This window comes from Sabethes cyaneus, chromosome 3 (genome assembly GCF_943734655.1).
Source record: "Sabethes cyaneus chromosome 3, idSabCyanKW18_F2, whole genome shotgun sequence".
Classification (NCBI taxonomy): domain Eukaryota; kingdom Metazoa; phylum Arthropoda; class Insecta; order Diptera; family Culicidae; genus Sabethes; species Sabethes cyaneus.
The window spans coordinates 221,337,429-221,365,060 of record NC_071355.1 but is presented as its reverse complement, the minus strand read 5'-3'; the positions used below and the strand labels follow the sequence as shown (position 1 = coordinate 221,365,060).

Genomic DNA, 27,632 nt, shown 5'->3' with positions numbered 1-27,632 from the left:
ACCAGACGCGAATCGAGCCGGTGCGTTGTTCCGTCAGTGAAGGTGTTTCTATTGCTATATGTACATGCAACATATTGGGGTGGATCAGTGGACGGTTTACTACTGGTACAGTTCGTTTCAACCGCCGAGAACATGTATGTTTTGCAGCGTGACATTGTGGGATATATACGTATCATGTACCGTTTGATCTAGGCGAACTAGGTGATCTGCAGAAACGAGGTCATTGACAAGTTCGGAAGTGCGCAGTGCTTTAGTGAGAATAGAATAAATTGGAATTTCTGGTCGTGCATTGGGGTTCAATCACACATTATTATCTCATCATTTTCGAGTATTATCTAAGGATAGTGGTTACGGTAGTGGTGTTATTCATGAGTTTGTGCAAAGCGCTGCTGTTATAACTAGTATTATAATAGTATATAAAAATTGTTTACAATAAGAATCATTGTTTAAGGTTGTGAAACATGCTTACGATTGTGTAAAATATTTTGTAAATTTAAGTTTTGTTCAAAATAGGTACGTTATTTTTGAGTTTTAAGCTGTATGAAGCAGTGACCGGAAGTTTTTGTTGAAATAAACAAAATCAAGTGGCAAGTGGCAATAGAAACGATGGAGATCGTAAGCTTTAGCTCTGCCCGGCAAGATCTGTTAATGAGTTGTGGCACTGGAGTAAAGTCCAAACAAGTGCACACCAATGGAACTCTCCGTTCAATCAAACAGCGAAGAAATGCGAAATTACAACAGCAGCAGCACCAGCAAGTGCAAAAACCAGATATTAATCGCATCGTTGTGAGTGCTGAGATAAATTATGATAAATCGACAAATTCAGGTGATAGTGATAACAATAATAATAATAGTGGTAACATGAGCTGTAATGGTGGGAGCACTATCTGGTTAAACAATAGTACAGGATATAGCAAAAGTGGTTCCAGTTTAAGTTCCGCTGGTGGGAAACCGGTAAATTTGACGTTGTCGAAGATGTCATTGTTGTGGAATACGAGCGGTTGGATACGAGTTTATTGCGGTCCCGATCGAAGTGATGTAAGTCTAGAAGATCCCAGCCGGATGGTACATGTTATCACAACTGCGACGACACTTGATGTTGTGAAGGATATGAACCTACCGATGGACTACACATTGTGGGTAAGATAAATTGCTTTATGAGTAATAATTATGAATTCCTTAATGAAGATAGTTATGGGACTTCAGAAGCGTTTTAATTCAAAGCATTGGCTATTTACACCAAAGCATTTTTCTAAAGTTTGTTTGGACAACAGAATTAGGCTTGATTCTGCATTTTTTTTACTACGGGGAATTTGCAGGCATATCAGAATGGAAAAGTTTGGTTATTATTATTATTATTATTATTATTATTATTATTATTATTATTATTATTATTATTATAGAGTTTTGGCACTTCTCAGCAAAAATGCTGGAAACTTTCACCTACCCTCGGGCTTCTTTATGCCAAGAGGGGTTAGGCTCTGTGGTTCTCATTCACATTTTTTTTTTTTTGTTACGTCTGCTCCAGCTGTGTTTAATTGTGGTGATTCAGGAACCTCCTCGTAATATTACAGGTTTCAAGAACCACCGCTTTTTGGATATTGTCCAAATTTTTTTGGAGCTCTAGCTCTTCCAGGGAACGTTGTAGGCTACAGGGCACTACTCCGGTGGCTGAGATGACCACCGGAACTATACGTACGCCCTCAAGGTGCCACATCTGCTTTAACTCCTCGGCCAAGTCGTGGTATTTCGTTATTTTGGCCGAGAATGTTGACTGGACATTGCGATCCAGCGGTACAGCGATGTCTATGAGGGTAACGTGCTTCCTCCTTTTGTCGTAGATCACAACGTCAGGACGATTGGCACGTATAAGGACGTCCGTAATAATCTCACGATCCCAGTACAACTTTATGCAGCTATTTTCCAGAACCGGGCTAGGCAGGTACTTATAGTAGGGTACGTAACAGTTTACCAAGTTGTGCTTCAAGGCGAGTTGCTGGTGCACAATCTTGGCAACTGCATTGTGGCGTCCTAGGTAAGCCGTTTCGGCTAAGGCTGGACAGCCTGCAATCACATGCTCGATCGTTTCCCCTACTGAATTGCACTTTCGACAACGGTCTTCTATATCTTCGTGCAATATGTACCTGCGGTAGTTCTTCGTCGTAATAACCCGATCCTGAATGGCTACCATGAAGCCTTCCGTCTCCGAAAAGAGATCACCTCGCACCAACCACGCATTCGATGCCACTTTGTCTATATGCGCTTGCTCTAATTGATGGGGGTGCGTCCCATGTAGTTCCTTTGCTTTCCACGTTTCGACCTTTTCTGGTACGGTTTTTAGGTCGCAGTTCAGCTGGTAATGCTCCTGCGCCAGATGCAGGGCGCTGAACCCGTGGTCTGCTTCACAGACAGTGCGGTAGACAACATGACGAGTCTGACTATCTATGAAATATCTCCGCAACTGCTCGATCTGGGATACGCATAGCGCTTGGATGTCAGTGACACCTCTTCCTCCTTCCATGCGTGGTAAGGTGATTCTTTCGACTGCCGATCTTGGGTGGTGCGAACGGTGCTTGGTTAGCGATACTCGCAAGGTACGTTCAATCGCTTCCAAATCCGTTTTGGTCCATTTAACCACCCCGAAGCTGTATGTCAACAAAGGCACGGCAAACGTGTTTATCGCCTTTACTTTGTTGCCGGCAGAGAGGAGTGATTTCAAAATACGGTTGACACGATACAGGAACCGTTCCTGCAGTTCTTTCCTGATAGTCGTGTGGTGAATACCTTTCAGTTGCAGGAATCCCAGGTATTTGTACGATTCACCTTCAATCATACTTCGAATTTCCTCCCTTTCGTTGATGCGGAAACTTTCAGCGTCCATTACTTTACCCCGATGGATATTTACGAGACGACATTTGTCGACGCCAAGCTCCATCCGAATATCGTTGCTGAACGTTGTCACCAGCTGCAAGAGATGACGCAGCTTCTCCATAGTTTCCGCAAACAGCTTCAGATCGTCCATATAGAAGGTGTGGGTAATTATTGTACTCGTTGTATTATTATTATTATTATTATTATTATTATTATTATTATTATTATTATTATTATTATTATTATTATTATTATTATTATTATTATTATTATTATTATTATTATTATTATTATTATTATTATTATTATTATTATTATTATTATTATTATTATTATTATTATTATTATTATTATTATTATTATGTTTTGGCACTTCTCAGCAAAAATGCTGGAAACTTTCACCTACCCTCGGGCTTCTTTATGCCAAGAGGGGTTAGGCTCTGTGGTTCTCATTCATATATTTTTTTTGTTGTTACGTCTGCTCCAGCTGTGTTTAATTGTGGTGATTCAGGAACCTCCTCGTAATATTACAGGTTTCAAGAACCACCGCTTTTTGGATATTGTCCAAATTTTTTTGGAGCTCTAGCTCTTCCAGGGAACGTTGTAGGCTACAGGGCACTACTCCGGTGGCTGAGATGACCACCGGAACTATACGTACGCCCTCAAGGTGCCACATCTGCTTTAACTCCTCGGCCAAGTCATGGTATTTCGTTATTTTGGCCGAGAAAGTTGACTGGACATTGCGATCCAGCGGTACAGCGATGTCTATGAGGGTAACGTGCTTCCTCCTTTTGTCGTAGATCACAACGTCAGGACGATTGGCACGTATAAGGACGTCCGTAATAATCTCACGATCCCAGTACAACTTTATGCAGCTATTTTCCAGAACCGGGCTAGGCAGGTACTTATAGTAGGGTACGTAACAGTTTACCAAGTTGTACTTCAAGGCGAGTTGCTGGTGCACAATCTTGGCAACTGCATTGTGGCGTCCTAGGTAAGCCGTTTCGGCTAAGGCTGGACAGCCTGCAATCACATGCTCGATCGTTTCTCCTACTGAATTGCACTTTTGACAACGGTCTTCTATATCTTCGTGCAATATGTACCTGCGGTAGTTCTTCGTCGTAATAACCCGATCCTGAATGGCTACCATGAAGCCTTCCGTCTCCGAAAAGAGATCACCTCGCACCAACCACGCATTCGATGCCACTTTGTCTATATGCGCTTGCTCTAATTGATGGGGGTGCGTCCCATGTAGTTCCTTTGCTTTCCACGTTTCGACCTTTTCTGGTACGGTTTTTAGGTCGCAGTTCAGCTGGTAATGCTCCTGCGCCAGATGCAGGGCGCTGAACCCGTGGTCTGCTTCACAGACAGTGCGGTAGACAACATGACGAGTCTGACTATCTATGAAATATCTCCGCAACTGCTCGATCTGGGATACGCATAGCGCTTGGATGTCAGTGACACCTCTTCCTCCTTCCATGCGTGGTAAGGTGATTCTTTCGACTGCCGATCTTGGGTGGTGCGAACGGTGCTTGGTTAGCGATACTCGCAAGGTACGTTCAATCGCTTCCAAATCCGTTTTGGTCCATTTAACCACCCCGAAGCTGTATGTCAACAAAGGCACGGCAAACGTGTTTATCGCCTTTACTTTGTTGCCGGCAGAGAGGAGTGATTTCAAAATACGGTTGACACGATACAGGAACCGTTCCTGCAGTTCTTTCCTGATAGTCGTGTGGTGAATACCTTTCAGTTGCAGGAATCCCAGGTATTTGTACGACTCACCTTCAATCATACTTCGAATTTCCTCCCTTTCGTTGATGCGGAAACTTTCAGCGTCCATTACTTTACCCCGATGGATGTTTACGAGACGACATTTGTCGACGCCAAGCTCCATCCGAATATCGTTGCTGAACGTTGTCACCAGCTGCAACAAATGACGCAGCTTCTCCATAGTTTCCGCAAACAGCTTCAGATCGTCCATATAGAAGGTGTGGGTAATTATTGTACTCGTTGTCCCACTTTTCAATTGGTAGCCATAGCTGCTTCGGTTAAGTGCTTTGCTGAGGGGGTTCATCGCAAGGCAAAACCATAGCGGACTAAATGTATCGCCTTGGAAAATCCCCCTTTTTATGCTGAGAGTTCTGGATCGTAACAGTTATTATTATTATTATTATTATTATTATTATTATTATTATTATTATTATTATTATTATTATTATTATTATTATTATTATTATTATTATTATTATTATTATTATTATTATTATTATTATTATTATTATTATTATTATTATTATTATTATTATTATTATTATTATTATTATTATTATTATTATTATTATTATTATTATTATTATTATTATTATTATTATTATTATTATTATTATTATTATTATTATTATTATTATTATTATTATTATTATTATTATTATTATTATTATTATTATTATTATTATTATTATTATTATTATTATTATTATTATTATTATTATTATTATTATTATTATTATTATTATTATTATTATTATTATTATTATTATTATTATTATTATTATTATTATTATTATTATTATTATTATTATTATTATTATTATTATTATTATTATTATTATTATTATTATTATTATTATTATTATTATTATTATTATTATTATTATTATTATTATTATTATTATTATTATTATTATTATTATTATTATTATTATTATTATTATTATTATTATTATTATTATTATTATTGTTATGAGCGTCTTAGTGGACGACTAAAAGTTATTGTGTTGATTTAGGGATCAAAGCAAAACCGTGACGGTTTAATCATTAGACATTATCCTTCTTTAACGACAGACTTTGCAGCCGGCTGTTAGAGTACAGGAAAATTACAGGGCCAGTGTAACGATCCTACTGACTCTATCTAGCAAGCACCGCCTAGCCAAGATTCGAACATACGACGACTGGCTCGTTAGACCAGCATCGTACCTCGAAGCTAACTGGGCTGTGTCGCCGAGGATCCGGATTTAAACCCCAACCCCGCAGAAGTCAAAGTGACTATATACAAATAAACTACAAAAGTTCAATTCTATGAACAAACCAGTTAAAGTTCTCCCCCCTAACTAAAAAAATAACCAAACAAAAAAAAAGATATTGATTTAAGACATGAAGATAACTGGGAATACTGGGAACTGTTTTGGAGTACAATACAGTACAATCAAATTCAACATTGCTTGGTTTTTAAAGGTACATTATTTAACATTGTTTCCTTTAAATTCAAGGTTCGAACCAATTATTATTTATTATTTCAACTTTAAACTCACTTCGAAGAATGATCGAGTGTTCATCTTCCAGGTTCAAATCGGTGGTTCCAAAACACGTCGGCTGGAGGAAAATGAATATCCATTATTGGTGCAGGAAGAATTTCTCAAATCACTGGGATACCTAGACGAATCTCGAAGGGGTCGTCTCGGCATTGATCCGGAGCTGAAGCATCTGTTTAGATTTCACATCGGACCGTCCGAGATTGCCATGTGTAAGGGAGTGTTACGGTCAGGTTCGGTGGAAATTCTAAAAGGACTTGTTTTTCCTCAGTGGAGAAAGCGCTATCTGGCAATCGTGGGAAGTAAGCTGATTGTCTTTCCCGGTAAGTTTTACCTTACACTATGTTATGTTATTTAAATGGCACAGTACTTTACAGTTAATGTTGGTTTTTAAAAACTCTGCATGAAACAAACATTTTATTTAATTTCAGCGGTTTGGTTTTTGGCTTGTCTATTGATTTTTCTTAAAAATCGCTGCCAAAATCCTGCAATTAGAATATGTATAAAATTATTTTTCTTTTGATACCAAAAGATTAAATTTAATATAGGGCCACAGTGGGACCAAATCTCAAATTCGTGACTATTTACTATTACGTAAAGAATGAGTAATTTTTCAAGGATGCGTCTTTTAATGCGTCCAAAAATATTATTCTTTAGTAAAGTTGAAGAACAACCTAAAATAAGCAACCTTGTGAATACATATAATTATGAATGCTAAATCGATATATCCAGTTCTGCTCAAAATATTTACACGCGATTATCTCATTGCTTTCAAATACTAAATAATCTTCAGAAAAAATGTATATTTTAACATACACTGAAGTCGTTTTTTACGTGGTTTTTAACGCGAATTTAGGAATTTAGACGATATTTTTTACGTCGAGCGTAACCATCGTGTAAAAAGTGACTTGAGTGTACTTAACAACTTTGTAGAACATTTGAAAAAAATAACAAAATCGCGTGCGAAGCTACTGAGGGATTGATTTTTACGTGATTTTTTTAACAAATCATTATACATAGTTCGCAACCAGTAAGAGATAGATAATTAATATATTCAGCAAAATTGCGTATTTTATAGTGTTATACAAATTTTTTTTGACGCGGATTCACAGTTACCCTAGCAATAAAAAAATATGGGCAAAATTTTATTAATAAACTTTTCCAAAAACCCCCTCTTGAAAAATACGCATTATTACATATCAGCCCCCTGGTTCGAACGGCTGGGTTTCTTTCTACCAGTTTTGCACATCTATCCTTAGTTTTCTCGGTGTGAGTGTACCCAATTAGGCATAGAGATGTTAGGCATACGCACGTTGGGCATAATGGACGTTAGGCATAAATACATAAGGTATAATGGATGATAGGCATAAAAGACGATAGGCATAATGGACGATAAGCATAATGGATAATAGGCATAGTGGGCGATATGTATAATGTGCGGAAGGAATAATGTATGGTAGGCATAATGGAAATTTTCTAGAGTTTTCTGATGTTTTCTAGAAAGCATCCATGTGCTCAGCTGCCACCAGCATAATTATCACTATTTTGGCATCCGAAAAATACACAATACAACTTAACGAAACTCCAACACGTAACTTTAATTCCAGCATCCGAAAAAATTAGAAAATCCCCCATTTTTTGACTTTCCAGTTTGGGTCCACCCTTGAGAGAAAGAAAGCAATTTCAGTCATCTCTACTCTACTATTTGTATCTTATATATAAAAATGGATTTCTGTCTGTCTGTCTGTCAGTCTGCCGGGATGTTCCTTATAGAATCAAAAACTACTGAACCAATCGGCGTGAAAATTTGCATGTAGAGGTTTTTGGGGCCAGGAAAGGTTTTAGTGATGAGCGGGGGGGCTCCCACACAAATGAAACACAAATTTCTGCATAACTCGAGAACTAATCAAGCAAATGGAACCAAATTTGGCATTTGGGTGTTTTTGAAGACAATTTTTTTTTCTATGATGAATTGGGACCCCTCCCCACTTTAGGAGAGGGGGGGGGGCTCCTATACAAACGAAATACAAATTTCTTCATAATTCGAAAACTAATCAAGCAAATGGAACAAAATTTGGCATGTGAAAGTTTTCAAGGGCAAGAATATTTTCTATGGTGAATTAGGACTCCTCCCCACTTTAAGAGGGTGGGCTTCTATACAAATGAAATGCAAATTTCCTCTTATCTCGAGAAATAATCAAGCAAATGGAACCAAATTTGGCATGTGGAAGTTTTTTTGTATGCCAGAAGGGCATTAGGTGTGGGAGTTTTAGATGGCAGAAATTTTTTCTATGGTGAATTACGACCGTTCCCCTTTTAAAAGGGGGAGGGGGGCTCTCATACAAATGAAATACAAATTTTCTTATAACTTGAGTACTAATCAAGCAAATGGAACCAAATTTGGAATGTGGGGCTATTAGGGGGCAGAAATATTTTCTATGATGAATTAAGACTTAAGGTTTAAGGTCCGCTTAAGGTTTTTCGCAAAATAATATTCGGCGAAATGTTGTACAGTCATGGCGAATATTACTATCCGCTTTCTGGCTATGCAATGAGGGGGCAGGGGACTTGTTTTCTACTTTACTGTGAGGAAAAATTGCAAATTTGTATATTAAACTACCCATTCCAGGTAACTAATAAGTATTAATATAAGCAGCAAATCAGCGTATCTGGCATTTTATAATGCACGTTGTTGTATATTAGCTTTTTGACTGTATAGGTGTTGTAAATTGGCATCCAAAATTGTATTCAAATTCTTCGTGTCGGTAATTAGCTGTAAATTAGCACTGTCAGCACTATAAGAAGGTAATCAGTAAAGTAGCTGTATATTTTACCAAAATAGCATTTAAGTAGCATTTAAGGTGACTTAAATGCTTACTGGCCTACTTTTGAATAGCATTGGTGAAGCTTATTGGTTACCTGGGATGCTTTCATAGTTACGTAACCGCCAAAATGAGTCGTCTAAGGTTGAACTCCTCAGAAACTTACAAAACTCGAGATTGTGACAAAGATCTTCCGAGATTCATGATTTATGTACAGCACAGGTTAATTTGTGGCAATACGAAGTTTGTCGGGTCAGCTAGTTACAAATAAACACGAAAATAAAAAATTAGGTGCAAATGAACATTATTTTTATCAATATTATTTGAGAAAACAATTTTTGACGTGATTCGAATAAGATTTGGCCAAATAGGATTTCGCCTTTTTGTGATTCGGCCCAATACAATTTCGGACTTCTGCGACAGATGTTGAATTTTGGCCATTTGGATTTCGGCTATTTGTATCAGCCCGTATACCACCGCAAGTGGTATATATTAACCTGCTTGTACTCATTGGAAAAAATATTGAATACTAAATAAATCAAGCGTTTCCTGTCATCCATTTTGACCTAGGTAACCTTTCGGACCTCATTTCATACAATCGAAATGCAACAACCGGTTATTTACTGATTTTGACGTACTAACAACACTTAACCCTCTAACGGGCAACATCGTAAAAACGTTGCGATCAAGCAAATGACTACTTTATCATGAAAGAACACTCAAAACAAGCTCAAGTGTTGATTTTCATGGAAAAATATTTATCTGGAGGACCGCCAGGAATGAAAAAATCCAATTTCTCTTTTTCGATTTTCATGCCTAACGCTCTACCCAAATATTTTTTCAGTTCAAATATATCATAAAATTGAAATAATGCGTGCAAATTACTCATAGAAAAAATTTGAGGTCGAACATTTTGTTCTAGATGTCCTTTTTCTTCAAAAGTAAAAAAGGCAATATTCGCACCATAATTTTTTTTCGGAATTTTTCGGAATTTTGGTTTTTGAAAGATGATAACTTTTGAACGCAAGGTCAGAATGCTGTGATATCAATATCAAAAGGTCAGGAAATCTGTTTTGAACATATTTTTCATATTTTCAATTCAAGACAAATTTAGTATGTGGCTCTGGAGCTTTAAAAGCGAAGGCCGTCTACAGACGGTCTTACCCGTTAGAGGGTTAAGCAATAGACCTTTGCAATAACCGATCGTCAAACCAAACCGCAGCTAATTGAATCACCTTTGTTAAACTAAAGTTTTTACTGTCACGCTGTTAGCGGGAATAAGACAATGAATCATTCTAACGATCTGATGCTTTGATTAGGCCTAACAATGGAAAATTCTCATTTCGCAGCAAGCTACGGCATGTCACCGGAAGTGTACGACCTAGCCGGAGCCGACATCTTCGAGCACGCACCCGATCACAACCGCCTCATCATAAAAATAGTGCCAAAGTCAGCCGAGAACTGCAGCGGAAGCGACATGAGAGAAAACCTTGGTCGGTTCTTGGACAGTTCTAGCACAGCTCATCTCTACCAAAGCAACGGCAGCATGCAGTCAATCAGCGACCGAGAGACGGTGTTGTTTCTTGGATTCGAAGAATCTTGGGAACGTGACCTATGGAGTGGTTGGTTTGCCGAGGTAAGAACAATATGATCAATATTGAAAAATCTGCTTTCAAAGTTTTATGGAAAATCAACACTTACTAGTCACACTGCGATAAATTGGAGTAATTTTCCCAATGAAAATATGGAGCAATGCGGTTAGGTAATTGCTTGAAGGAAACCGAATCCGGCGCCGCAAGCTTTTTCATTTTTTGATGGATTGATTTAGTTAACAATCAGCCATGCGTTACGAACGGGGTAGCGTCATTTCCATGCGGCAGGGCAAACGAAACAGAAACGAATGACGTTCGCTGGAGATTGAAAGAAGCCGATAGCTGCACTCCACCTGTTCTTTCGCTATACCCTACACTACAACAGGTTGTATGGAGTTGAATTTTGCGATTTAAACTTTTGGCGTTTTCTTGTAAATGGTTAATTATTATCTTTTTATGAAAGTTTGTACGATTTTTCAAATCAAATTTGTCAGTTGATTTATTTAACATTAAAATAAAAAACAAAGCAGTTTGTTTAGTATCATTATTTCAGTTCTTACTACATATTTAGCCATTGACGGAACTAGCGCTCATTTCTAGAGGGGACGATAGCCCCGTCATGTTTTTCGACCATTTTATTGGTCGGCCAAGTCAATTTTTCTAGGGGGGGCTAAATCTCTTCTAGGGGGGGCTAAATTAGCCTCCCCCCTTGTTCCGCCAATGTATTTAACACAAGTGATAACCGCTCACAGAGGCGTAGAAACTGAATTGAAATGATTTACAGACTCCGACATATTACGGTTAGTCTCATCCTGACCTTTCATTATTTGCTTTATGCAGGTTCATATCATCAGCTCATTTTAGAAGAAATTTTTAATTAGCAACCTTCAATTTTTGTTGGGTTAGTGAAGATTTATGAAATTTACTCCAGGATACTTTACTAGCTACCACCATGGTTGCTCAACCATCACTCTCAGAGGATTACTATAAAGTTCAAACACCTGCGCAAAGCGCATGGGGGAGTATCTCTACAGTTTATGGTCACGGATCAAGGCGGCCAGACACGCATGAGAGTGTGCTGCCGTCGCTCTACATATATACATGCTTAATGTCCGTCAAAAAATCTTACTCGTAGTAGGCCTAATAGGGTAATAATTTGAGGTCATGCATCTTGATTCGCACACAAAGGGTAAATTCTTTTATGTGCAGCCAGCAATCATTGTGCAACGTCTGTTGTCTGTTGTCACAAGAATAACTTTGTGGCTCAGATTGGATCATTTGGAAACTCATACTCTTTGTGAAAGAAAACCTTTCATTTTCACTTTGTATTAATGGAATTATTTTTCAATAAAACATTCGTAGTAATTTTTATTGATATTGAATTGGTAACCTACTGTTCACTTTCAATTTCGCTACAACTATAAACAGAAAAGTCATCGAACCGGACAGTAGTGTTGTGTTTGATATTTGTACCCTCCATTCGTCTCCAACAAGTGGAAACCAACCGTGCGGGTGCGCTTGTGTGGTCATCAAATTATTGAGATAGTTGATATTGTTACCGAATATATTATAAAATTCGTACTAATTATAAATTAACAATCACATCTCGTGTTAGGCCATAGTACCTGCCATAGTAAATGACATAATGGATTCAATCAATGATTTCGATGGCCACAGCACAAGAAAAAGCCTAGTGGTCTAATAAATTAATGTCAATTGGACAGGTTACATTTTTTATTTAAAGTTTTTACCGTTTATGTGTCGCCCGCTGTTTAAAAAAGGCTAAACATGCATAATGATGGAGTTTCGCTTAGTCGTAATTGTGTAACCTCTCAGTTTTGCATCAAATTTGCTCCTTTACTTGTGTCTAACTGCACTTATAATGGACTTTTTCGAAACTGTATTTTAACTGGATGGTTTAAACATTGGTTTACTACTAAGCGCACAGATTAACCTGCTTATGTCGTTAAATCCTTGCTGCAAAATCTCTTCTGCCAACGGATGCCAGACGCATGCTAATAATTCATGTAAAAATCATCTTACTAAGACACAGTAAATATCCGCAGCTGGCAATATGATGTATGTTTTCGTTAGAATGTTTCATAGTAATGCTCACTACTTAAACATTTATAATCACCATTATCGATCGCAGTCACAAAAGACGCAAAAGACGCAGCAGTTTGATTAACAACGGCATTATTCATTATGAACAGCGGGAGATCATAAATTGAACCAACCTACCGCAGATATGTGGTTGCAATTTGTCGCACGCTTCTTTGGGTTTGGTGCGCTACTTGTGCGCACACCCGTGGCTGTTTAGTGTCGTCTATTCGGGGCACTCGAATGGGGATTGCCTCCGATCGAGGTCTCTAGCTCTTAGTTCTACAATGGGTACGGGACGGTGATGATCTGTCTATTCTCCGCGTAAGAAGCTTTGGTGGTACTTCTTGGTTGTTGAAAATTAGTAACGGGCAATATGGTATCGAACAAGTGCATCATCAAAACAAACGATGGAACTAGTAGTATAAAATCAAATAAGAGCCGCGTTACTTTTTCCGATGTGGAAGCCATTGAAGTCGACTCATTAGAGATCGATTTAGAACAGCTTGATGACATTAAAGTGCTGGAAGATGCTGTTAGTTACTATCCTACCTGTATAAGATGTAGTTCAAACATTGTTTTCGTTAATTGCAGACCAAAACTGATGACAACAGCGATGGCGATACTAGGCGATTGGACCTAGGAGAAGCCGGTTTGCAACAGATCCCGGAGATTTTCATGCAATCGTCGACCAGTGTGGTCGAACTATTGGCGGGAAAGAACAAACTTCAGGAGTTGGCCTTACGAGCGTTAGGAGAATTCACGGAATTAAAAGTGCTTAGACTGAACGGTAATGGACTGAAGAGTTTTCCGGACAGCTTGTTCAACCTGCGCAATCTAACGCTGCTGGATTTGGAAGAAAATGAAATCAGAAAATTGCCGGAAAAAGTCGCTTCGCTGACGCGGTAAGTTTAGCCAACGTTAGACTGTATAACAGTTGTGGGTGGTGAACTTTTGGTTGGTCTACATTTAGGCGTTTAAGGTTGTGTGTTGCATGCATGTAATTTACGAATGGTTTCATATTTAACAGTTATAAAAACACTTGTTTCCTCGAGTTAGTTATACATATTTCACAGGTTTTGATAAATAATTTTTTACTCTCGTATACCGTCGTCATTTGTTTTGTCTTAAGTATATTGTCCGGCATAACACAGAGCATGCTTTGTTTAGCGCATTAGAGAAAGCAGAAATTTATTCAAATTGTGCAAGTATTATGACTTTTTTACAAGTTTTTTTTTCAAATCTAATATAATTCCAGTTAGGTACATTTCTCCACATTTTCTTAATTGGGACCAAACTTTTTCAAAATACGCTATACCCAGGAAAACAAAACATCAAACATCAACCTTTTTAGGGAATGTTACCTATAAATATCCTAATACAATTTAAGCTCTCTTTAACCCCAACTTGGCACCATAAACACCTGAGCCCGAGCGCGGAGTTTTCTTTGTACCTGTGTGGCATAACTAACGTACATTTTTTTTGCCAAAAGTCATCCAATCGGAAAGAGGAAACGATTGTCTTGCAAGAGCTGCATCGCCGACTGGACTGCTTATTGCGCCTTCAAATGGTCCGAATAAAGGGTGGTTCATTGTTGTTCGAACCTCTTCTTACCTAGCGATGAAGAAAATGAGCACTTATAAGTTGAAACAGTTTCATCGAAAGGAATTTCAATCAAACTTTCAAATTATTTTTGAGAATGTTGCAATCCGGTGCCATGCTAAGCAGTTCAGTTAACTTGTTTGCGATAATTTTTCTACTTCTATTTCTCAATTCACTAAAGGTACCGTTCGATGTCCAGAAGCCGTCGACATGCACTGCCGCAAGCTGGAATGGCGGGCGCGCCGAGTGCTTTATGGCGTGCAGAGTCTTCTTCACGGTGGACGCGTTAGTGTTTCGCGGTTTTTCTGACCGTTCGGTTGTAGGTTTTTCGAACTGAGTTTTCGTTTAACAAAATTGTTCCAACATGCAACTTAGTTATGTATTAGACGAAAGTTGTCTAATTAATTTAATTATTTTCATTAATTAAGGAAATATGCATCACATGACATATTTGAAGGTATACACAAGTGTTAGAATTATTTGAAATCAATGCAAGATGTGACCTAGATATTCCGCATACAATGCTTAATTTTACGTAAAAGTGTGGAAAAATTGAGTGGAAAATCGTAAAGCAAGAATGTGCTGGAAATAGTTTCTAGTTAATGAAGGCACTATTGATGAAGTGTTTAGTAGTTTAGTAGTACTGGCAAAAACGAAAGCTGTGGTATGAACCGTGAAGATCTTCAAAGATAGCTTAGCCATTCATAGCGGCGAGTGAGGAAGGCCGTTCATGTGAGTGTGCGTACAGTGAAACTGAACTAACTGGATAAGCTGCACATTTATTAAGAAAAACTGACCAAAACGGTGGAAAATTTAAGTTGTAATTCAATAAAAAGTCGGCCGTTTATTGAATTTTATGTGTGTTTACTGGTGGAATAAGTGAAGAAGAAATTGAAAGTTAAAATTTTTTCAGTTATGAACGCCTTGCTAAAGAAGCAGAAACAAGAACAACAACATTTATAGACATTCTATCATTATTAATTGAATCAAAGCCTATGCGTGAGTATGTTAACAGCCTTCCGATATTTTTACAACTTGCAATCGCTATCAGACTGCATGTAGTAAATGTTTACTAGAGGGTGAACATATTTCTTGGCATTCGAGCGGCAATCAATGAAAAAACCGCTCTAATCCACGTATAATGGTGAATGCATGTTGCCTTCACAATGACTCTTAGCCTTCTTATATCTAGTCTAATTATGTTTACGAGAATGGGTGTTAAGGAAGTTCTGGATGTACCCATTGGGATGCTTTCGGTACCTAAATGTTTATTAAATCCCAATTTTTCTATAAGCTAAACTTTTACGATTGAGTAGGACTGCTGTTCTGCTATCCTGGTATTAACGAGCCTCCTGTGATTCGAATGATCAATGCAAATCCAGTTAATAGTTTCTTTGCTAGTTGATTACATTCCAGTCAGCAGTCATCCATGATTTAATCTGCATGTCGAGTTAACAAATGAGCCCTTCCGAATTATAGTGGTCTATTGACCATTTAGTTAATTTTACAGGAGACGCAATTGTATAAAAAACTCTACAATAAAGAATTTATTATTTTCAATATAATTATTATTATACAATTATTTTCTCCAAACCAAGTGTTCTAATATGTAGTGTATAAAGTGATTTAACATGAGAATACACAAAAATCCCAACTTTTGACAAAATATGCAATTTATTCATACCAATGTACATAGACCACTATGACTTCATATATATATTTTTACCGTCATCCCCAAAACCTTCCGCAACATAGTGGTCTATATCCAAGGGATTTCTAATTGTCAATAAATCATACAAAATCTCCTATAAAACGGGTATTGATGAAAAAGTATGACGACGGAGTATGGAATATTCTGTTCATTTTGGAATCACAGCGGGCGACTTCCGACTTTCTGAAAATGACCGTATATGTGATTTCGAACAAGAACGTTTCCAGTAAGGACGGTCCCGAGTGATTCCATTAAGGCGGTCGAACGTCCTTATTGGAGTCTACATATGTAACATATCCCTTTAAGCCCGAGCCCTCACAATTGTGTAGGTGAGACATGACTACTTTTAAAAAATTTTCCTTTCCTTTCTAAACGTCGTACTTTTACATATAGGGTAATCAACCTATTTTGGACCCTTTCAGCAACTGTACATAATTTGGACACTTCCATTTGATATTGCTGGAAGTGTCCAAATTATGTACAGCTGCTGATGGGGTCTAAAATACGTTGGTTACCCTATGGCGCCAATCTCTTGTGTAAACACCGTAACTCATAAAAAAATAGAAAATAGCTGAAAAGAAGTTTTCTTTTGTGTTTGGATTAATTATTGTCTAGTCTTCAAAATCTTGTGAAAACAGCAAAAAGTTTTATCTGTCGTATTTTCTTATTGGATCCGTATTTCGAAATTGCTTAGATAAAAAATTATTGGTAATAAGTATTTCTAATTGATGTAATTAAAAATTTACGCGAAATAACTTTTACAACTTACTTATGCACATTGATTTTCATACCTACACAATTGTGTGGCCTTATTGCATACCTACTTTAACCTTTACGTTCCTGCCGGGACTTCAAAAATTAGTGTACTTGCCGTTACACTTTTGGCTCTATCTTGACTTTTTTTTGATCGATTTTTATACAACTTGTCTTCAAAGAACCACCTTAGATTGACCTTCAATGAAAAAATATATTAGCAAATTTTGGATCCATTTTCCCAGAGATATTCCAGATCGCAGTGGGATTATTTTTTCACGTCATAAGTAATAGATAAAATAAAACGAAATTTGCTGCTGCCATCTCATTTTGAGTCAGTAAGAATGAATACATTATACTGTAGAGCATTCGTTTATGCTCCACACTACGGTACTTCCGTTTAGAGTACTACCAGAACCTAAAATTGGTCATTTATAAATTGTAAAATAATAAAGAAGTGTGGCAAATGATGTATTCAACTACGGGATTTTCTAAGACAAATTCTTGGATCAACATTTGAATGTTTTTAAGTCAATCTGGACGTTCCGGTATATCTGTTGTATTAAGGTTAGTTAAAACTTAACTTGCAAAAAGTTGCGCGTATTTCCATAGCTACGTAGCGACCGTTCCGCTGCTTCAGAAGCTGAAGTCTATGAGCCTCGAAGCGATAATCTCGCTCTAAACTAAACGGGGTCAACCCTATTCAATTCTGTGGACTTCTTTACACAAAATAATTAGGTTTTTCATGTTTTGTTTTTTCAAAGCCTAGCTTGGTATAGTCCAAAAAGGGTAAAAAATGTTAAAAATAGGGGAAAATGAGCAAAATGGGGCACTTCTGGATGACAAACAGGACAGCGGTGGGCACCATGCGATTCTCCGGAAAATTTTACATAAGATAATTTACATTTTATCAGCCTGCAGGCCATATCTTATTTGCATCCGTTTTTTCGGCCCATAGTGCAATGGTATAAGATAAGGCCGAACCCACACAATTGTGTAGGTTGCTAAATTTAGCAAACATTTATTGCAATGTGTAGAATACACTGGTTTTGGTATCTTGAGCGATAAAAAAAATTTATGTTGATCCAAAAACCAAAAATATCGTAACTAAAACCCTCCGTGCTTAAAGGGATATGGGAATTGACTTAATTGGTTCCAACATGGAATAAGTTGTGATCCTGGCCGTACTTCAAGGTGGTATGGAAAATAGCGCAGAATTGTCTCACTACGTGGCGCTAGTGTATATGTGTGCTGATCTGCGTATCGAGTTAACAAATATTACACGAATCATTATGCAACAAATTTTGAAAATAAATGATTTTGTGGAATCTATTCGCCTAGAAGAACAACGTGGATGATGTGTTCATACCATGAAAAAACGCATTAACCGCTGTAGGTATTTAATAAAGAAGTTAAACAGTTTATTTTCACACAATTTGCCGTTTCGTAAAAAAATATAAAATTGATAAGTTATATTGATTATTCAAACCTTTCTAAGTTTCTTAGAAATGGGCAACAGTAGTACAGTTAGTTAATTGCAGTTTTTTCGAAACTTCAATTGACCGGAACGATATTGATCTATTTTTCCTGGAAGGCGCAAATGTTTGCTCGGGTCTTGAGAGGCGGGGTTTCCGTTTCCATTCTATAACTCCGTCAATGGGTATAATGAAGTTGCATTCACGTTCATATCTATGTTTTGTAACAAACCTAATGTCAGACTCGTTCGGCTTCTATGCTTTAACGAAAAGGATTGACGAAGTAACACACATTTATATGTTTACTCGTCCTCACCAGATGGACTAAACATTTAATGTTACTCGGAAAGATTCTAGCAACTTTTCCACATTCGAAGTATCAAATATAATAGCCTGCTGTTTTCGCGAGTCAGCACGGAATAACTTCGTGATTATACGATGACATTTGTCGTCGCTTGGCTACAGGCATTATTTTCTCTATAGGCATATTTTTGCTGTTTTGAACTACAATACATTAAACTAAAACTGTAAACTGTCGATTCATAACAGGGGGGTGGGGGAAGGGAGGCCATAACTCCGAAATGCCTAGACAATTCTTCATCAAACTTGGCACACATGTTCCTTGACAAAAGAGAAACAGCACTGGGGGTTAACAAACAGGAGGGGGAGGAACAGGAATAGGCGGGAGGAACAGGAATAGGGGGGAAACCGTAACTCCGAAACGCCTAGACCGTTATTTATCAAACTTGGCACACATGTTCCTTGACATACTGAAAAGGTTGACAAAAGGAGGGCGGGGGGGGGGGGGGCGGTTATAACAGGGTGAGGCTCCGAAATGTTTGCACGGTTCTCCCATAGGTGACGGTGGGGTGGGACAGGAAGGGGAGTAACGCCCACATGACTGTAACAATTTATCCGTATATGCTCGTAGTTGTAGATTTGTCAAGTGTAATTATGCACCGAATCAAAGTGACCCGTATAAAGAGTGTTCGATTATTAACGTAAAGTGTTGTTGGCCGACTCTATTTGAGTTACAAGGGCAATCATTTAAACAGTGTGGAGTTGATCTGAGAACAACATGTTTTTCTCATGCATTAATAAAAAGCTGTGTTCAGAAAAGTACAATAACAAAACTATCCATTTCCAACGGGTGGGGTGGTCATTGTTAAAAGCGGAAGGTGCATATAGCAAAAATGTCTTTGTTTCTCTTTTTTTATAGGGTTTTATAGAGATTTCCGTAAAGAAAACAGATGTGCAAGTGGCCGGGAAAACAAAAAGGGGGAAACTGACAAATGGGGAGGGACGTTAAAAAGAGGAACAAGCGTTATATTTTTGCATTATAAGCTTTTCGGTTATAATAACTGATGTACAAGTGGCTGTGAGACAAAGGCGCCCTGAGTAAGATCGGGCACTCCGCTAGTATTCGAATAAAAATGGCAACGGTTCACCCCAAATACCTAAAAACCTAATTAAACCTAAAAATAAAAAATAAGAAAACTTATCCAATTTAATTCTACTATGTGTATTTTATTCACGACAGATACGTATTTCGCCTACGACTTTATTTTTAGGTTTCGTATTCTACTAAGACGCTCCAAAAACTTCATCCAAATACATTTCCCAAATATTCCGTTTTGTGGGTTATGTCTTGATTCCAATTTTACTTATTTTTACTTATTTAGCCGTACCACTTCTGCCAATCTAAATTTGCATTTGCACTACCAAACAACGAAATGAATTTGATAAACAAATAGTTGAAGAGTTTTTGTAACAATGAGTTCTAATAACAATTTATGGGTGTGATGCATCCTCATTGTCGTCGAAAAAATCGATGTTTTTTCGCAATCATTGAAGTTCGTTCTCCGATACCCCGTTAGTTTCCTGTTTTCTTGAGAGTGTCCACGGGCTAAGTTGCCATCATAAATCACTAATTCATGAAAAAAAAAAACAAATTCATCTTCAAATGTACCTTCACCAATAACCAAAATAAACCTTCAATTAAATTTAATTCCACCATCCGAAAAAACCATGAGTGTGTAATCAAAACTTCTGATTAATATACATTTCATGAGTTTAAAACCTTTCGACACAAGCATTCGTAAATTAGACTTCATAAAATGCATTTGGCTTTATTTGCTTTACGACCATTGATTTTTTATGCCCTTCAGCTTTGCAACAAATGCAGTCGTTGTATAAAAAGTTACATTTCACGAAGCTATTTTTTTACCAACTGTTGGAAACATTTCTTTGCATGTTGTTCCTAGTATTTTTTAGTTACTTTCCCAAATTATTTTTTTTCTTATTTATTCGCATAAATAGGACTACTTAAAGTATTTACCTACGCATGGATGCAAACATGATTGCAATCAGAGAGGGGAATGGTTGAAGAAATGCAACGGTCCACTAATCCACTTGCATTTTCAGATGCAAATTCGCAAATGCAAATGTTTCTTTTTCAAACCAGGCACATTGGTACCTGCCATGTCGATATTGCTCAATCACTTATTGTTTGTTATAGTCTTTGGTTGGTCGCTTACTGCATGGAAAAGAAAATTGGCGTTCAACATAGTTATACCTGTGTTCATTTTTGATTGTTGCAACCTGAAAATTTGCTTTGTATTTGCTCTTGTGTGGATGAAAAAAGTATTGTTTGAAAAGTATTTTGCATTTTTGCAGGAGAAAAAAATTATGTTACAAATGCTTCTAGTTCTGCATATATCACTATTTACGTGCCTTTCTTGTGCTAATTACCGAAATATATTTTGGTTACTTAATTTAATAATTAATTTTGCTGTTTATTTTTTAGTTTAGAGGAGCTAATACTTGAGAAGAATGAACTGCTGGAATTGCCAGAGTCGTTGCAAAAATTAACTAATTTGAAGAGTTTGAATGTTGCCTATAACCAATTAGAAAGATTGCCTTCATTCATGGTGAACAATATGCATTCAATGAGCATTTTCGTAAGTATCATATGTACTTTGCTAGGATCCATACCTATTTTAACATGGAGTATATTGTAGCAAAGAAATGACTCGATTCGGAATAGTCATAGGAGGGATTCACTGGAAAAGGACGATTACAAGATCGATTCTACTTTGACCAAGGTTAATCTGCGAGGAAACCAGCTGAAAGGAAGCATCATTCTGGGCAATTATGGAGTAACGTCATTGATTAATTTACTCAGTTAGCGTATGTAATTTTTTGTTTGTTTTCAAACAGCTCCTTACTCAACTGGATGTCAGTGAAAACTCAATAGAGGTTATGGATTTGTCAGCCTTGGACAAGCTGGAGACGATACAATGTTGCAGAAACAATTTAATAGAGTTAACACTTAATGGTCGTCATTTGCACTCTTTGATTGCTGGAAATAATAGTGAGTAATACACATGTGAAATCCAGCAAACTAGAAACATTTTAATATGTTATTTGATCCGCAGATCTCACTAAAATATCGGTCAGAGCGACTCCAACTAATCTCAAACACATCGATATCAGCTTCAATAGTCTGCGAGAGCTTCCAGAGTGGTTGGTTGGTTGCCATCAACTTCGGACTCTGTACGCAAACAATAACCGGCTCAATGTGATTTCGGAGCATTTGCTCAACAACGAACATGCAAAAATTGTGACTCTACATTTGGCTTACAATAATCTTACGAGCTTTCCACCGATGGTTAAACGGAAGCTGTCACTTCAAAAACTGTACCTGCAATGCAATGCTATCGAAGACTTACCGGAGAATTTCTTTATCGCTTGTGAAAGGCTCACTATCCTCAATATATCCAGTAACAAGCTGATGACTTTGCCGATAATTTTCGGAACAAACTGCAACTTGGAAAGGCTTTATGCGACACACAATAGCCTATCGGATCGAGTTCTTGATTCCCTAATATGTTTAACGCGGCTAAGAATTCTTCATCTAGCTTACAATCTACTGACGACGTTACCGGAAACCTGCATTACCTGTTGGGGTGAATTGGAAGAGTTGGTTATCTCAGGGAACAAACTGAGACATTTGCCGGAAAACTTGACATCTCTTCGTACCTTGCGTGTGTTGAGGGTTCACTCAAATCAGTTGCAAACCGTGCCCGCTCTAGCCAAGAATCCCAGTCTCCGTGTATTGGATCTCGCTCACAATCAGCTGGATAAAATTAACATGGTTTCCATCGTATCCAAGCATTTGCAATTTTTAGATCTCTCGAGTAACAGCCAGCTACAAGTCGATCCGCATCAATTACAAGCTTGTCGGTCACAGCGACCGATGAGTTTAGTTGATGTTTCCGGTAAAAATAGGCCATCTCTTCCTTCTGTACCAAGCTCTTATCAAGAGAATGATGAGTATGAACCCTGCTGGAAGGTGGGCTTTGCCGAGACTCCAGGTTGTTTACCGAAATTATCCATTGCGCAGCTGCGGTTGCCAGGCTTCTGTAACTCAGAAGGCCTGTTTGGCATGTTTGATGGCGAAGTGAGTAACGTAATTCCACGAATGTTGATAAAGTCGATTCCGAAAATATTATTGGAAGAACGAACTGTGAAAGAAACAGCAAACGATTACATGAAGTACACGTTGCTTTCCGCTCACCGAGAACTCAAACAGCTTGGCCAAAACGAAGCTGTTAATGCGATACTGTGTCACATTTCACGGAGTAAAGTTCCGAGTGAGGTTATGAGTTATTTACCACAAGCAGCCAATGGAAGAAAGTTCGTCTTGCGAGTAGCGTCCGTTGGGGAAAGCTTGGCAGTGTTGATAAAACACAATCGCTGTGTTAAGCTGACCAACGGAAATCCCTGTCGACGATTGGGATTGAGTGCTAACTTTCCAGTAATGTTACCTGATCCGGAGATAAATGAGGTGGTGCTAAGCGAAGCGGACGAGTACTTGGTGATAGCAAACAAAAAACTATGGGATGTGATAACGATGGAAACGGTGGCTGAAGAAATTAGAAAGGAGGAGAATATTTTACTTGCTGCGAAGCGAGTACAGGATACTGCCCAGAGTTACGGAGCCGAGGAAAATATTAGTATTATAATTGTGAAATTCAACAATCTGGGAACGGATATTGATTTTTTGATGCGAGAGTTGAGACAAACAATACGCAAAAAGCCAGCGGGAGGAAGTGGTTTGATGTCGGGGTTTTGTAAATGTGGTTGTTGCTGCGAATCGAACAACAACTGTTGTCACTCCGGTGCGGCTAGTGCATTTTCGAGGCATCCATCAGGAAGAAGTGACAGATCATCTCCAAGTGGTCAGAGTGACCAGACGTCGGGAAGTGAAACCCATTTGAGCGGAGTAAAACCTAGGTACTCGGATGTGACTACGCTCAACGGTAGAAAAGCTAATGCTTACTTAACGAACGAGCGAAGAAGTTTAAGGGGAGGCGTTGTGCGAGCTGTTCGAGCAAGGATCGAGGAAGAAAAAGAAAGAGAAGTCGAAGAATCTGATTCTACCATGTCTGAAGAGCAATTTAAATGTTGGGAGTATATGCTTGAACAAAACACTCAGCTGCTTTTTGATAAAGAACTAAATACCATTTCTCGTGCGTTCACAAAACGCCCTCAGACAAATCTGACTAGACCACAGATGAGGTCTCTCTCCTCCAGTTCACCACAGCTTGCGCTAGAAACCAATAACGGCGGATTAAACACTGCTTTGGACGGATACAATACAATTGGGAACAGTACACGGCCAGCGGTTCCCTTTCTTTCGAAGCATTTCGGCAGCACCAGATCTTTTCAACCGACCTCTTCGCAAAGTTTTTTCAAACCTATTCGTTATAATACAACACGGCCGCAACCCATTAACACTGGTCCTAATGCAGCGTATTTTGGCTCACTGCAACGACTCATGCCGTACAACCTGGAATATGACTTTTCCGCGTTGCAGGAACGGTATGACATGAACATCGAGGGTAGCGCTATAGAGTTGGACACGGTGGATCCAGATGGAGGCCGGATGCAACAGTACTGGGGTGTTGCAACGACAGAACTGTGAGATTATCTGTCTTGCTAATAACTGACCTGTGGTAAATGAACGAAGACGGGAATGTATTCATTTGTAAGATCGTCCATAAGTCTCGTTTCTTTTTCCTTTAGCAATAAATTAAATAAATATGTACACAGTAGATTTACAATTCTAGTTGCTTGTCTAGACCTACGGTTGCATTGTATAATTTTGTGTCCTTGTTAATTACATAAAGATTAAATGTTCTTCCTCAGATTATATACAGCTTTCAACCGTACTGGAATTAGGCGAGAAAGTAATTTGTACACTTATAGATTGGCGTAAAACTGATAACTCACTGTATTTGTGACTGTATCTTTTGCAGAAAATTTTGATTCTTCGTCTATGCAGGAACCAAAGCCCGAGTCTAGAGCTTTAAGTGATTTGGAAACCAAAACATTTCTCACCTTGTAAATAGTATACAGTCTATTATTTCAAATCTATAAATCAACTACAATAGTAATATATTTGGTACAGTTTTTGTTATGAAAGGAACTCATACGTGTAGCATGTCAAACCATACTCCCTACTAAATATACATAAGAAGACTATTTTATAGTGAAACTCATTGGGTGTTGTTTGTTTTTACTAGACTTCGAAATCTGAATCATTCATTCACACAAGACTTCACAACGACGATTCCGTGACAAATCATAGACACCATTATAAGTACAGTTTATTTTTGGACTAGCTTGATCTCGCGATTGGTGTGTGTGTGTGCACTGGTAATGTGCTAAATTACCAGCCGGTTGACACACAATCCATTAATTAGCTGCATTGTATCAACTTTAACTTGTTACGTTACTAAAATACATTAGCTTCATTTGACGGGATAACCTTCGAGCTGTGAAGTGACCGTACTGTTTGTTTTTGGATAATAAATAAATCGTATTCCTTTTGTAATTCTTTCCTTAACTTTTTAAACAATAAAATAAATAGTACTATACAGTCAATTCAAAACTTATGCATAATTGTTTAACTGAAAGACAGAATTTGACAATACAAATCACAGGATGAAAATATAACCTTTTCGTGGTTCCCAAGGAACAAGAGAATGAATGTTTCGAAAAAATGTCATCTCTTATTAAAAACTGAGACGGCATAAGCTCACTGCCCAAAGGTTATTATGGTTTACAATAAAAAAAGATCCTAATAAATCCATAAACAAATACCCTGTGCTTATTAAATTTTTTTCTCGAAATGTCCTAGTTGGAACTACCTACAGAATCAATAATGCAACGCGGTTGGAATCTGATTACCGTTGGTTTGCGGTGGCTGCGGAGCCGACTGTTGCTGTTGTACAACCGTTGGAACGGCTCCGTTCGGAGTGCAGGATTCACCAAGCCACGAATCGGGACTGGGTGGAAAATCTGGATACCCGTGGGCGGGACTAGAATCGTTACTTAAATCTGATACGCCACTACCGTGCAGTCCGTGGGGACCCCGGGGATTGCCATGGCGTATCGAGTTGACAGGCTGACCTGACAATATGTGATCATTACTTTAATACAGTTTGAATTAAGAAACGGTTGAGCTACTTACTCACCTAGTGGTGTATATACAATGTTATCCGGATAGGAACCATAGTGGTGACCCGGTCCGATGGGCGGAGGAGAATGACTAGACAAGTACGGTGGAGGACTTCCATTGCCATGTATGTAGGACCCTCGTCCACTGTGTGGCGAAGCACCGTCCTCCAGGCCCATATTTGAAGTACTATAACTATCGTTACTCAGATCTGCAAAAGTGAATAATTTGTATTGAACTAAAGAATATACCAGAGCCTGTGTCTAAATTGTACCATGATGGCTGAAGCTATCTAGATCCAGTTTCAATTCATCCTTATCTAACAGTTTATCGTGTCTACTTGGCGAACTGCCACCCTTGATCGAGCGGAAGTATTGACTCCATCTGGTTCGGCCAGCATCCTTTTTCAGTCGTTTCTCTTTGGCTCTTCTGTGAAAACCAAACATTTATCAATTGATATCGAACATTAAAAGTCAGCAGGAGCATTCACCCTTACCTGTTTTGAAACCAAACTTGGACCACTCGCATATCCAATCCGGTGTCCTGAGATAATTGTTCGCGGACATGTCGTGCTGGTTTTGGACTACTGTTATAAGCACTCTTGAGCGTCTCCAGCTGTTTGGCGGTAATTGTTGTGCGTGGACGTTTGTTTGATGATTCCCCGTCTAATGATCCATCGGAAAGATACAAACCTATGTGGCACAGATGGGAGAGAGAAAATGCGATGTAATCGAGGGTAGTCTTTATAATTAACGAAATAAAGGATAAGTCGCTCATTCGATATGTTATTGAATCATTAACTTATAAGTTGTAGATACAAAAAATAAGAAAATAGAATTTAAAACAACAATTTATAAATTGTTAATTTTTGACCCAGGAAAATCATATAAAAAATCAATTGAATTTTTGCGAGAAACTGTGCTACCTTTCGCTTTAGCGGCTTCGTAGTCCGGCTTGCAAACCAATTTGCCGTCCTCCATCAAGTAGAACTCGTCGCCGGTGTTGAGTTGTCGGGAGCACATCGAACACATAAAGCACTGCAGGTGGTATACGTTATCCTGTGCCCGTCGGACCACTTGCGTAGGAGGGATCCCTAGATCACAGGCCGCACATTTCGTTCCGTACCGCCTGCAGGACCCGCAACATAGAAGAGAGTTAAACATTAACATATAAACAATTTCCTCTCCTAATCAGATGCGTTCGATCCATCTGAGGGTTGGGTAATTGGAGCCGTGATGTTTAATACTTACTTAAAAAAGTCGTCCTTGCAGAACAATTGACCGTTTCGAGCGAAGCATTTCTCGTTCAGTTGCACGTGGCACTCACTACATTGAAGGCACTTGGCGTGCCACGTTCGATCGGCTACTTTTAGGATGAACCTGTCCAGAATCAGTTCATGACAGCCTCCGCACTTCGGAATTGTCGCTGAAAGGAATGAATATACAAACTCATCAGTTTTGTAAAATTTTATAATTCTTATTTTTTCAAAGAATCTATTGTTGAATTTGGTTTTCTATATTTCTTCAGGTTGTGAAAATATAATCAATCATCAAAATTCAAAATTGATAATTCGTCAAAAGCAAATGACGAGTGCATGGTTCCGACAAGTAATTGGCATCTTTGCACGTACTATTATCACAATTACAATAAGCACGGATTTTGTGTATCTTGTAACAAAAATTTTTCTGACAGATGCGCCAGACAGATAATAATGCATTAAAATAATGTTCAATACATTAGCGATTTTTCATGTTATTAACATGCCACCTGGTAGTGTATCGATCTATGCATCGCCAATCATAGCAACCCTGTTCTACATAGAAAAAAAATTACAGTGTTATCAGTTGATTTGCGAAGCGGTCAAGGAACT

The 27,632-nt window shown here is 38.2% G+C and overlaps 2 protein-coding genes across 2 annotated transcripts in view; one reads left to right on the top strand and one right to left on the bottom strand.

The window, feature by feature from the left end:
• The first annotated feature begins 606 nt into the window (after positions 1-606).
• LOC128741963 (protein phosphatase PHLPP-like protein) lies at positions 607-24,226 on the top strand. Its single transcript, XM_053838107.1, has 8 exons — positions 607-1,140; positions 6,214-6,505; positions 10,354-10,640; positions 13,291-13,601; positions 21,044-21,197; positions 21,258-21,395; positions 21,457-21,610; positions 21,675-24,226. Exons 1-8 carry the CDS (start codon positions 607-609, stop codon positions 24,224-24,226), a joined length of 4,422 nt encoding a protein of 1,473 aa, XP_053694082.1.
• Positions 24,227-25,462: 1,236 nt separating this feature from the next.
• Positions 25,463-27,632, bottom strand: part of LOC128740757 (LIM/homeobox protein Lhx3) — a 53,557-nt gene continuing 51,387 nt past the window's right edge. The window contains exons 3-8 of the mRNA XM_053836322.1: positions 27,013-27,187; positions 26,688-26,899; positions 26,259-26,454; positions 26,037-26,191; positions 25,782-25,973; positions 25,463-25,716 (exon numbers count right to left, since the gene is read on the bottom strand). Coding sequence (XP_053692297.1) covers positions 25,463-25,716; positions 25,782-25,973; positions 26,037-26,191; positions 26,259-26,454; positions 26,688-26,899; positions 27,013-27,187 — 1,184 coding nt within the window. The remainder of the gene's footprint in view (positions 25,717-25,781; positions 25,974-26,036; positions 26,192-26,258; positions 26,455-26,687; positions 26,900-27,012; positions 27,188-27,632) is intronic.

Excerpts from the sequence above, each read along its gene's own strand:
- LOC128741963 (XM_053838107.1), top strand. The coding sequence starts at position 607 with ATGGAGATCGTAAGCTTTAGCTCTGCCCGGCAAGATCTGTTAATGAGT. Across the intron at positions 21,396-21,456 it reads TCATTCTGGGCAATTATGGA|CTCCTTACTCAACTGGATGT; the intron begins GTAACGTCATTG and ends GTTTTCAAACAG. Across the intron at positions 21,611-21,674 it reads TTTGATTGCTGGAAATAATA|ATCTCACTAAAATATCGGTC; the intron begins GTGAGTAATACA and ends TTTGATCCGCAG.